General features: G+C 30.5%; 1 protein-coding gene across 1 annotated transcript; it reads left to right on the forward strand.

Moving 5' to 3' along the window:
* Positions 1–8749: 8749 nt before the first annotated feature.
* LOC127259100 (F-box/FBD/LRR-repeat protein At1g13570-like) lies at positions 8750–10890 on the forward strand. Its single transcript, XM_051286251.1, has 4 exons — positions 8750–9029; positions 9353–9936; positions 10043–10207; positions 10314–10890. Exons 2-4 carry the CDS (start codon positions 9394–9396, stop codon positions 10632–10634), a joined length of 1029 nt encoding a protein of 342 aa, XP_051142208.1. The 5' UTR covers positions 8750–9029; positions 9353–9393; the 3' UTR covers positions 10635–10890.
* The last annotated feature ends 2935 nt before the right edge of the window (positions 10891–13825 follow it).

Below are 13825 nucleotides of genomic sequence, written 5' to 3' on the forward strand. Positions count from 1 at the left end.
TCATTTTCAGATTCTAGGTAGTTCGACGTAGCTAAGTACACGGGAGCCTTGTTGATTTGCTTAGTTGCTGTTCTGAATTCGATTATGATTAAATAGATATAACAGAAGGGTAAAGCCACTAATGAGACAGAGATTAGGATAATTAATGGGGCATAGGCGTTGGTTTATTGGGTCACAGAAATTTCTAGTGACAGTAAAATTTCTTGCTTATAATATTTAGATTATGGGCGTCATTGAAGTCTTGATGTAAATCCCTTAAGGTCAAGTACCAACGAAATCAGTTTATGTGTTAATCATTTTGCGCAATTACATTCCCTTTTTCTGTCAATACGTGTTATAAATATATGTTTCGCTTACTCATTTTCACCATTCGCTCTTACATCCATGAGAATCTAGCCATCTAATATCATACAGATTAGACACAACATTATCTAGTCCTCCTTACAACTCGCCTATTGACAATCATATATATATAGCCCGCTCCTTTCATCCGCTCGCTCCCGCTCACCATTACCCTCGCTGCACCCATCGCTCGCACATTACTTCCGATTAATGTCTCACCATCCACTCTTCTTTATTAGTTTTCCTTTAATTTTAGTCTTAGTATAACTCTCTGGATTGCACGCCAACGAGCCAGCTTTACAATATTTTTATTCGTTGCACCTCACTTGTATGAATACATATAGTCAAAGTAATAAAAGACAAATAAACCTTAGAACAATAATAACCAAGTTAGCCAATACTAGAAGACGTAGCATTGAAATGTCCTCCCTTTGTCTTTTCTCCCATAGGCTAAACATGTAAATTGACATGCAAAACTCGCGCATGGATGTTGTGAGGTTGTAGTTGAATTACCAATGTAGAAAGACCTTTCTTTCTTCATTTCAAACTCTTGGTACGATTGTTCATTTAGATCATTTTCCCGACGTAACCAATTATCACAAGAATTATATCTATAATATAATCTACTTGGATTGTCACACTCCTAGAAAATCTTAGCACACCGTCTTGCCCGCATCAAAATTTTCGGCCTATTTCTCACCGTTCTTAAATATTGCACGACTTTGCAAATTTGCACAAGCATAATAACAGTTAAATGTAATAGTTTCAATATTAAATTTTATATTATAATTTAAAAATAATAAATTAAATTATAAAAATACAAATATGCTGAAACGTCGTGCCTACATGTCATATATGTATAAAAATATATTGTAACTACGTGTATCAATTATGGATGCATTTATGAATTTATGTAGGCAAATGCGTCATAGTTGCGTGTACAGGTTTTGGATTCGAATGACTTCATGATGAAGAATTCTATGCCTATAAATACTAGGTGAAGGAATGAATGAAAATATACATACATCACTTCACTCTTTCTCCCTTGCCAACATTCAATATCATCATTACTTATTATACATAATATACATATATACAAACGCACACACAAACATACCTATTTATATACATATATTATTATTATATGTGCAAGCTATACATATACATATATATCTATGTTAGCTTATTATATATAATATAATACAAATATATAAAATAGTGGTTAGCGGTAAAAATAATCAATATTTCTATTGGCTAATCCTATAATAATATCACAATACGTTATCAACACGATTAAATATTTTAATTTCTGCAAGGTAATATTTTGTATTTTATCTCTTTATTTTGACTAACATTGCCAAATAGGAATTTCTCCCTCTCCTCGTTTCTAGGCAAAACTATATGGTCTGGGCTCGCGATATTAAAATGCATCTGGCATCAATGGGCTTGGAAAATACCATTGCCCGGGATAAAAATTTTCCGAGCCAAGATCGTACAAAGGCCATGATCTTTTTGTGCCATCACATCGATGAAGCACTGAAAATGCAATATGTGGCATTGGAATCCCCACTTGAATTGTGGGAGAGATTGAAAGAAAGATACGATCACTTGAGGCTGACTTTGTTGCCAAGGGCATGAACGAATGGCAAAGCCTACGACTTCAGGACTTTAAAACAATCCAAGAATATAATTCTGTCATGTTCAAAATAACATCACAGCTGCGCCACTGTGGGGAAAATATATCTAAATTTGATATGATGAAGAAAACTTTCTTCACTTTTCATGCCTCTAACATGGTTTTGTAGCAGCAGTATCACGAAAGAGGCTTCCAGAAATATTCTGAGCTAATCACTTGTCTTTTTCTGGCCGAACAAAATAACGAATTTCTATTGAAAAAACACGAATCTCGGCCGACAGGTGCAAATCCATTTCCAGAGGCAAATGCAATACAACCGGAAAATCCGGTGCATGGCTGTGGGCACGTCAGAAATTAAAGAATTGATCGCGATCGAAATCAAAATTGAGGACGGGGCCGGACAAATACATACAGTCACAATAATTATCAAAACAGGCCCCGATATGTGCCACAACAGCGTTATAATGACAGAAGGCTGTACAAACCTCAACAGAGGTTCAACATGGGGAGAAACAGAAACAATAACGAGGAATGCACCCGGTGTGGAATCAAAGGCCATTGGGCCATGTTTGCCGCACAGTCAGTCACTTGGTTGAACTATATCGGGCCTCAAAAGAAAGGTAGGGAAGAATTGCCCTCGAAACAAATCACGCTGCCCACGATGACATATTTGATGATGTGATGAATGAAAATATCACGCACCTGGATGCCGATGATCTGCTCGACATAGCTAATGATGTTAAATGATGAAATATTGTATTTCCTTTGTTATTTTGATGTTTTGTGCCCCCCTTTTTGCATAACCCCTATAATATAAGTTTATTTTGATTATGTTACTAATACATGTCTTTTATTATTTTTACCTTCTTGCAAATATATGGATGCCAAATATTTTGGAGCCGATGACAATATCTGTCTTATCACAATGCTACGAATCACAGCATTCTGAAAAACAAAAGTTATTTTTCCCATCTGAATAAGGGAAAAATCATTATTGTTACTAGCAGTGGTGCATCGAAAATGATTGAAGGTTCAGGAAAACTACTGTATTTCTCCCTAATGGGACAAAAATGACAATTGAAAATGCCCTGTTCTCGAGCAAAGCTCGAACGAATTTACTGAGCTTTAGTGATATTCGGAAAAATGGATATCATATTGAAACATTGAATGAGGCAGAAAATGAGTATCTCCTGATAACTCAAATCGTGAATGACAAAAGAATTGTAAAAGAAAAATTGTCATCATTTTCTTCTGGCTTATATTATTCAAAAGTCAGTGCCGTTGAAACATATCACATAGTAGAGCAAATGGCTACTAGAGAATTTAAAACTTGGCACGATCGACTTGGGCATCCTGGCAATGTAATGCTGAGACGAATTGTTAAAAATTCAAATGGTCACCCATTGAAAAAGAAAAATATTTTGAGTCCGAATGAATTTTCTTATGCTGCCTGTTCCCAAGGAAAGTTAATAATCAAACCATCTCAAACAAAGGTTGGATTTAAATCCCTACCTTTTCTAAAAAGAATTCAGAGTGATATTTGTGGACCAATAAATCCACCGTGTGGACCCTTTAAGTACTTTATGGTACTAATCGACGCGTCAACTCGATGGTCACACATATGTTTGTTATCTAATCGCAATCTAGATTTTGCTAGACAACTTGCACAAATAATTAAATTACGAGCACAATTTTCAGATTACCCGATAAAAAAAATACGTAACTAGCGACAAATATATGTATACAAATATATTGTAACTACGTATATCAATTATGAATGCATTTATGAATTTATGTAGGCAAATACGTCGTAGCTATGTGTAGATGTTTTGGATTCGAATTACTTCATGATGAAGAATTCTATGCCTAAAAATACTAGGTGAAAGAATGAATTAAAATATACATACATCAATTCACTCTTTCTCCCTTGCCAACATTCAATATCATCGTTACTCATTATACATAATATACATATATACAAATGCACACACAAACATACCTATATATATACATATATTATTATTATTTTTATTATTATATCCGCAAGCTATACATATACGTATATATATCTACGTTAGCCTATTATATATAATATAATACAAATATATAAAATAGTGGTTAGCCGTATAAATAATCAATATTTCTATTGGCTAATCCTATAATAATATCACAACAAAATAAACATATCATTAGTAAACTTATTTATATAAAATTGATGTTTTTTAGGAAAAAACAATATCAAAATATAAAATATATGTAAGCATTAAAAATTAAATGTCTAAATTAAATTAAATATCATATAAATATGTGATATTTAATTATGCACATGTTAATATTTGTACAATAAATATAAAAAATTTATACATAAAATTGTTTAAAATAGAAGATATTGTACAAATATTACGTGCATAAATAGAGTTATAATAAATTTGACAGAAAAATAAATTAATCCCGTCAATAAAAGAAATATTTTAATTAATATCTTACGAGAAAGGAAATGATATAAAGATCTTAACGAGAAATGAAAGCGTACAATCAAATCCTTCAAGAATGGAAAATGACGTATTATGAAAAATGAAGAATTATAAAAATTTTCCATTAGCCAATCGAGACACGCCACATGGCATCATTCGAAAAAGGAAGTCGAGGCCACCCCTCCCCTATAAATAGGAGGCTTGGCCTATTCATTTAAACACCGGAGTTGATTTGAAGACTTGAGCAAGGGTAAGTATCTCTAAACTCTCAATGCAATATTCTTCATGTCCTTCGAAGCGTTCTTTGTTGAAAAGTCATTAATTTGGACCAATGATCTAAAATTAGTTGATGGATCGATCAAGTTAATATTTTTCGTCATATGCCCAAGCCGGAGGAAAGATAAAAACTCCAAAAGCTGTTGAAGAATCCGTCAAAGCCAAGTAAGAGCCTCCAAAATTCATCCTAAAGCTTCAAAACGTTTGTCGCGTTATTCACCAAATAATCAAACCGGTTCTCTTTGATCCAAAATTTAAAGGAATACACCGCCCAAAAGCGTTATAGAGTGCCAAATTTACTTATCAAATATCAAAGTCCCAAATCCACCAAAAGGAGTCTCCAAATCCAAAGGAGTCGACGGTCAAATTTGCCCACACGGAGACCAAAATTTTTCAAAGTCCGACAAAGCCAAGTCGAAGACCAAATCCCTTCGGACCAAAGAAGCTATCCTAATCCAAATTGAAAAAATGAATCGATCGAAAAGAGAATCAAAGAATTCAAATAGATAATAATATCCGCATTATATATAATTTATAGAAAATTTTGTATTTACCAAATTAAACTTTTTTTTTGTCTACAATATAGATAAAAAGTTAATATAAATATAGATAAAAAATGAATTAAAAAATTATTTAATTTCATGTTGCGCAAATTAAGAATTAGCACCTTATCCAAGTTTAAAAAATAAATATAGATTTAAAAATAAATATAGATTTGAACAACAGAGGAGTACTTTACAATAAAAATAGAATAAGATATATTTTTGATCAATTCTATTCACAGTGTCAATTTTAATTCTATTTTATTAAAGTGATTTTTCAATCCTTTTTATTTTTATTTTTGTTAATTTAGTCATTTTATTTTTAAAATGATAATATTAATCTTTATCGATTAATATAGTTCAGATTTTATTCATATTTATCAATTTTTTTAAAAAATAGAGTAATAAATATATTTATTATAGGTATTATCACCCAAATTTCTCTTCCTAAAAAATCATTTCACAAAAGTAACTCTTTTTATAATACCTATCAACAAACAATATATATCACCACATTAAGTATCATACTTTTATCGAGGGTAAATTATATAACACTTCTAGTAAAATGCATAAAACATTCCATGTTTTATTTATTGCATGAAACCCTTTGTGTTAATATAAAGTTTGTAAGAAACACCTTTATTGTTCAAACTGATGTTTGATTCTAAATAAATATTTAAATTACGCAAATTTTATACTGATAAAAAACGTAAAATATTTTTTGATAATTTTTTTGAATAAAATAAATAAATAATTAATTAATTAATCCTTTCATTTTATAATTTTTTGGAGACAAATTGTTATATTATTTTTATTGAAACTATAAAATTAAATGATTTAATCAATTATATATTATTTATTTTATTAAAAAATTTATTTAAATTATTTTACACTTTTTATTTGTATAAAACTTGTATAATTTATATTAGAACCAAATATCAGCTTTGGTTTCACACAATACAAAAAATATGGATGTTTTATACATTTTTACTAAAACGAGTGGGTGTTATATAATTTACCCAAATAAAAAAACAAAGAAAAAAAAAGAACTCTTTATTTTTTCATAAGCTAACAAGTTAATTAAAACAAACAACTTTCAGCTATGCTATTTAAACAAATTTTTTTTCTTAATTTGGTATTAAGTTTGTTTATAAACGGCTTATCTCAAAGTTAATATTTAAATAATATATATTGAGATATTTGGAAAAAATAATATAAATTAATTTAAATAATAAATAAAAATAAAATTTTCCAATGAAAATATATCATACACTATCTTGGTCGTTAAAAAAAAGCTCAAAATTTTCAGCACAAATTTTAATGTGGTTTATATTTTTTTTTTACCGTTTATCTTTTATGGTAAATAATAATAATAATAATAGTATAATTTTTAATTAAAAATAAAAATAATCATATTTTTAAATGTTAGAAAAAAAAAAAAAAAAGAGGTGATCATAGTCTTAGGTCACCGAATTAATAATCATATTTTTGTTTGGAGAATTTTCCCCTAATTTTATTATTCATTCAATTTTTTTTTTCAAAAATATTAAATTAAACACCTATTTTCTATTTTTTATATTATACTAAAAATCAATTTTACATTTAAATCATTACATCAACACCTATTTATATCACATCATACAACTATTAACATTGAAAATTTTTACTATTCAAATCTCACTCCAAAATCCAAACAAACACCCTTGATAATTTTTAAAGCAAATTGATACATATTTGACGGACAATCAAATAAATAAAAACAATTAAATTTCTCTTGGAATATTATCTAACACCCGTCTATAACACATAGTTTGGTCTAGTATTTAATAATAGAGTAAACAGATATTTGATTATTTCAATATTATTATTATTATTATTATTATTATTATTTTTTATTACACGGAAATTCGCAGCCGCGATTTGTAAGACTGCACTTTGGGTAAATTTTCGATTAAACCTAATACCAAACTAGGCCCAAGAGAAGTCATATTTCAATATTATTTTTAGCCTAATAAATGATATATTGTTAATATATATTCCCCCGTCTCAAATACAATATTTCTATAATATATATTCCCCCGTCTCAAATACAATATTTCTATTTATCATTTTTGTTCGTTCCAAAACAATAATCATATTTCCATAAATAATTATATCACTATAAAATTATCCTTACTTTTTTATTATTATTATACAATTGCCACTACTTTTTACACTAATACACTCACAAGGGCAAAAAAGTCTTTTATCCGTACTTTTTACACACTACTAATATAATATCAATATTTCTTAAATTTCTAGCCAAACACAACTCATACTATAGTTTTGGGACGGAGGGAGTAGTATATTACTAATTTATTATAAACTAGTTATTAAAAAATATTACTCCCTTTGTCCAGCCAGAAAGTATACATATTTCTATTTTGGGACGTCCAATTACAAAGTAAATATTTTATTAAATACCTTACTTTTTTCCATAAATATCCTTATTTTACATCACATCGTTACTTTTATACTAAAAAACAAAGGACAAAAATATCATTTTACTATTTTTAACTACCCACTATAATTAAAATACTATTATTTCTTAAACAACGCGCTAAAAATAAATGTTTACTTTGTGTAGAACGAGGGAATATAATTTATTCGACATATATCTATTCTATTTTATGTATATTTATCATGAAAATAATTATAATTATTTTATTATTTTTTGGCATATATATAATAAAATAATATAATAGTAAGTTTTGTAGCATATTATAGATAGTTTTTTTAAAAAATAAAACAGACTAAAAATATATTTTATCCTTAAAAATATTTATTTTTTTTTTTTTTTGAGATTTTTCAAGAATTTTACAATTCAATTAATTTTTTTCAAAAAATATTAAATTAATTATTTTTCACTTTTAATTTTTTATAATACATTCACAATTAATTTTTAGTTAAAAATTAAATATATATATATATATATATATTTATATCCTATCTAACAATTATATTTAAATTAAAACTTTTACTATTTAAATATTAAGTCGATGTATCCGAACATACACTTTAAATTTTTACATCCTAATTCTAATCCTAATCCAAAATTCAATTCCAAACCTCCAAATAAATATATAAAATTTTAAAGGGTTTAAAAATAAATTGACGTGAATTTCGCACATGGCCTCTTTTAAAGCCGAAGTATACCGAACTGACTCTTAAAACTGACATAACCACCATTACCATTACCATTAGGGGTGTGTTTGTTTCAAGGATTTTGGTGGATTTCCACTATTCATCCAATTTTTTTCCCCCAAAAACATCAAATCAAACACCTATTTTTCATTTTTTATATTATATTAAAAATCAATTTTACATTCAAAACATCACATCAAACCCTATTTATATCACATCATACAACTATTCAAATTCAAAATTTTTACTATTCAAATCCCAACTCAAAATCCAAACCCCCAAACAAACACACCCCTAGAAGTATTTACCAAATAAATAAAACTACTCTTCTTGTTATTCAATTCAACTTCGAATCAGACTCAATATCGACACTAACTCTAATAAGTCCAACACACTCTGATGAAATCAAATGTTGAATCGAACGGAAATTGGTAATCGTTGGGGATCGGCTGAACTTTATTCGCATTTTTCTTCGTTCTTTGTTGTCCATTCGCGCTCTTTGCAGGGTCTATAGTTTTCGCTACAAGTTTCGATTCGCGTCGGCGGGAAACTTTATTTCGTATAAATCGAGCTGAGGTATGTTGTAAAATTTGATGTCATACCGCGGTATTGGGATAATTTTTCTGTTTTAGATCGATTATTCAATATCATACTGTTATCTATCTGATTTCTGAACAGGTTGTGGAGTTTAATCAATTTAGGCTTTTGATTGGGTGGTTATCTGTATAGACAATCGTTAATTTTTTCTGTTTTAGATCTATTACTCGATATCATACTTTTATCTATCTATCTATCTATCTATCTATCTATCTGATTTCTGAATAGGTTGTGGAGTTTAATCAATTTAGGGGATTGAATAGTTAATTAGTGTTTTGATCTGTATAGTTAACCCTTTTCAGGTTCTGTAGTTATTTGTGTTTGTCTGTAAAAACTTACGAGGATGGATTGTGGCGTCGATAGGATTAGCGATCTTCCCATTGATATTATAAACAAAATTCAAGTGTGTATGCCTTTGCATGATGCTGTGAGGACGAGCATACTGTCATGGGAATGGAGATATCATTGGGTTACTATGCCACACCTTGTTTTTGATAAAAATATGAGAGGAAACCATGAATTCATAGTGGATCGAACTTTGTTGCTTCACAAAGGAACCATTACCAAATTCTCAATCATGAAATGTTTGATCAGAAGCAGTTTGGCTTTTATCCGCTGGCTATTTGTCTTATCAGACCATCGAATCGATACCCTTGTGCTTGTATTTCCCATCCTGAACTATATACAACCAATCAAAATTCATCTCATTAGTTTTGATCACCTCAAACATTTGCACATTGAAGATGAATGTCAAATCGAGCTTTCGCCTCTGTTTAGAGGATTTAAAAGCCTTGTTCGACTGGAGATTATCAATGTCAATATTAAACTTCAAAACTTGGAAGTGCTTCTTGCTAAATGTCCGGTGATCAACTACTTGAAGTTGAGGGTGCGGTTTAACTTCAGCCCTTTTTTTTTTTTTTAATTAATGTCTCGATTTTTCTTGGATCTGAGTTTATTTCTAATCGTTTTCCTCTTGTGTGGTTTTATTTAAGTTCTCTGTTGATCATATACATGGGACGATGGAAGAACTTCCAAATAAGCTCAATTCTCTCACTGTTCTACAACTCGGCGAACTCGACTTTCAATGTCTGGAAAGTGTCAAAGTTCTTATGAGTTTGATTAAAAGCTTCCCCAATTTGCAGTCTCTTAAAATTGGTGTTAGTCACTTGATTTGCTGCATTCTTCAATTTTTGACGCGTTTACATTTCTTTACATCAACTCATTTGTTAACACATTCACATTTAATCCTTTCTTTTTTTCTAGAGCATCTCCAATGTTCATGCCAACCGTGTTACCAACTATCTGAAGCAACAACGAACTTTAAATGTTCCTCTCAAGTGTCTTGAATATGTGAAGATCCGCATCATGATGAATTATGCTGCGGATGTGGAATTTGTGAAGAATCTTTTGATGTGGACAACTGTGCTTAAGAAAGTAGAACTAGATTGTTTTATAGGCTATCGTAATCTTGATGTAAGAGGTATGTTGGAAGAGATTGCGAGCTTCCAACGAGCTTTTTCTTCATCTAGAGCACAAATTATAGTTGACAACGGACGCAATTGGTTTGAATTCTGGAAAGACTAATGTTGTTTGTGAAAATTGCTGGACAGGCAATAATCTGGATTAGTGCAATGCGGGGTGGGTAGTATATACTAGATAGAACATGTGAAGGAGGTCCTCAGACAATATTATATGTTGTGGGTATGCCTCATTTTTGTCGAAAATTCTCTCTAGTGTTCCCTGTTATATGATAAGAAGAAGATGATACATACATAATGCATTAAGTGAGAAATTTGTATAGCTCGTGGCCTGGCCTTTGCTGTGATCATGTTTTTGCAATCATGTGAAGTTAGCACATATTAGAGCAATTGCAATGGCTTTAATATAAACAGCTTCTTTGTCAGATTAGAAGCTTTATTTCAGGACATTTCAAAAAATACAATGCAATGATTTATATTTTGATTGAAAAAAAAATAAAAAAATTTGATCGTGCTTGGTGCGGACGAATCCCAATTCAGCCTATGCATTTACTTTCCTTACCTCTATCTCTCTCTTCTTTTTTTTTTTTTTTTTTTTTCTCTCCACATTCTTACTTTCTTTTATCCTCTTTTTACTCTCTCTCCTCGTTGTGTCTCCTTTTCTTTCTTTCTCTCTTTTCTTTTTTTTTTTCTCTTTCAAATATAGCTGTTGTTCAATTTATCTCTCTTTACCTATAAAAATATAGAATATTTCTACTATTTCAATTTTTTTTTTCAAAGCAGATTCAATTTTCATTTATGAAAAAACAACAAATTAATCAACAACAATTATAAATCATAGAAAGATAAGCAAGTGCAATCAGCCCTGAAAAGAACCATACTAGGGAAGAGCACACAAACAAGTTCGAATTTGATCATGAAAAACAGATTATCGAAAAAAAAGAACATCAGACAATAAATTGATGTAAATAATTATTTAATAATTTTATTTAAATAATGAAATCATATTTCACATAAATATATAAAAGAGCACGAATTACAAATAAATAAATTACATACTTAACGTAATAAAAACACACAAAAGTTTTCTATTAAAACCTCTATTGCATAAATATAAACAAAACAACAAAGTAATATGGCTAGAAAATCACACAAGTTACAACAAAAAAAGGTACAACAAATACTTTAAATATATATATAATAAAATAAATATAAACCCTAAATACCCTAAAAGTTATACGTTAGCGGCATTATTTTCTTTTATGTGTCAGTATAAATTAATCATTATATTTTTATAATTATTTAAAAATTTTATTAAAATAATAATATTATATTTCATATAAATATATAAAAAGCACATATTATAAATAAATAAATAAAACAACAACTTTATATACCTAAAAAATCACACCCACTACAACAAAAAAAAATACAACAATTATTTTAAAATATATATAATAAAATATAAATCTGAAAATAGTAAAACTTATCTATTGGCCGTATTTTTTTTATATGTCACTAAAAAGTAATAATTATTTTTTATAATTATTTAATAATTTTATTTAAATAATAATATCATATTTTATATAAATAGCACAAATTACAAATAAATAAATAACATACCTGACGTAGTAAAAGTATACACATGTTTTCAATTAAAACTTCTATTACACAAATATACAAGAAAAACAAGTTCATATAGGTAGAAAATGACATACATTGCAACAAAAAAGCACACCAAATATATATTTAAAAATATATCTGTTGATGTAATACACGGAGGAACTTCTGTCTGAAAATCAGGATCTGAAATCTTTGCCCATTTTGGCTCTTCTATAAAATCATACACCAGACTTGCGCACAGGGTTCTTCTTCAAACCAATTAATTCATGTCATTCGGCAGGGAACTCGTGGCCCTAGTCGAGACTTGGCAGACCTTGAATCTATTTCCAGCATTTCGTCTCTGTTATCAGTTTCAGGTTGAGTTGTCAGAGATTCCAAACGAAATTCCTCCAGAGATGGATTAATGTTAATCCGCTCACAATACTGACATCTGAAACCTTCAATTCTCTCATCTGGTACTCCTTTACCGTTCCTATGTATGGACCGACCTCTTTCAGAAAACTCAGAGACACCTTGCAAATACTTCGGCTGCCTTGATGAGGAGACCAATCTGGACCGACCTCCTTCTAGATAATCAGCAGCGCCTCGCATATCATTCGGCTGCTTTGACGAGGCGACCTTTATGGACCGACCTCCCTTCGGATTATCAGTAGCGCCTCGCATGTCATTCGGCTGCTTTCATGAGGCGATCCATATGGACCGACCTCCCTCCGGATTATTAGCAGCGCCTCGCATGTCATTCGGCTGCTTTGATGAGGCGACCCATATGGACCGACCTCCCTTTAGATTATTGGTAGCAACTGGTACATCATTCGGCTGCTCAAATGAAATGATCCTTATGGACCGACCTCCTTCGGAGAATCAACAGCGCTTAGCATATCATTCGGCTGCTTTGATGAAGAGAACTTATCCCTGTACCACGCAGCATACCTGCGCTTGGCATTTCGTATTTGAGTACGATTCATACCCGGAAAACGAGGATCCACATCAATTGGTAAAGGTTTTTTATTTGGAGCCCATTTGCTCCCGACCGAGCCAGTTCTTCTAGTCGGGTGGTTTCGAACCAAAACTTGCTCATTTAACTCCACATTAAAAGAACCATCTTGATTATCCCATTTTTCGGCCACTATTTTTTCACAAACCTTGAGTTTCTCTTCTGGTCGGCCACTGTTTGATGCGTTTCCTTTTCCCGATCTGGAACTTGATTGTATACTAACCATTGTTGTGGTTACTTTTGGAAAAGGTTGTTGCTCTACACCCAAAGTGATATATTTGAGCCGACGTGCCTTAATGGCCTTTTGGATCTTATTTCGAAAATGAGTACATTGACTTGTATTGTGTGTGAAAGAGTTATGCCACTTACAATATGGTCTTCCTTTGATTTCTTCCTTAATAGCCAACCTTTGCCCTTTTGGAATTCAAATCTGGCCGTCAGTTAGCAAAATATCAAAAATTTTATCAGCCTTTGAATTATCAAATGTAGGTTGCTCTCTTCCTTCAGTTCCTGGTACTGGTTTTAATTTAGAGCACACATAAGGCTTTCCTGAAATGATTTCGGCCGCCATTTCTTATGTCTGATCAAAATCAAAATTGTATGCTTCTGTTTCCATACTTGCCATATGTTGAACTTTATTACGTCTGAAATTCTGATCCTTTTCTGTAAAAAGAGACTCC

This window comes from Andrographis paniculata, unplaced genomic scaffold (genome assembly GCF_009805555.1).
Source record: "Andrographis paniculata isolate CXL003 unplaced genomic scaffold, ASM980555v1 Contig14END, whole genome shotgun sequence".
Taxonomy (NCBI): Eukaryota; Viridiplantae; Streptophyta; class Magnoliopsida; order Lamiales; family Acanthaceae; genus Andrographis; species Andrographis paniculata.

Bases quoted from the DNA above. Each gene is read 5' to 3' on its own strand.
- LOC127259100 (XM_051286251.1), top strand. From the start codon at position 9,394: ATGGATTGTGGCGTCGATAGGATTAGCGATCTTCCCATTGATATTATA. The intron at 9,937-10,042 runs GTGCGGTTTAAC...GTTTTATTTAAG, and splicing joins TCAACTACTTGAAGTTGAGG to TTCTCTGTTGATCATATACA. The intron at 10,208-10,313 runs GTTAGTCACTTG...CTTTTTTTCTAG, and splicing joins TGCAGTCTCTTAAAATTGGT to AGCATCTCCAATGTTCATGC.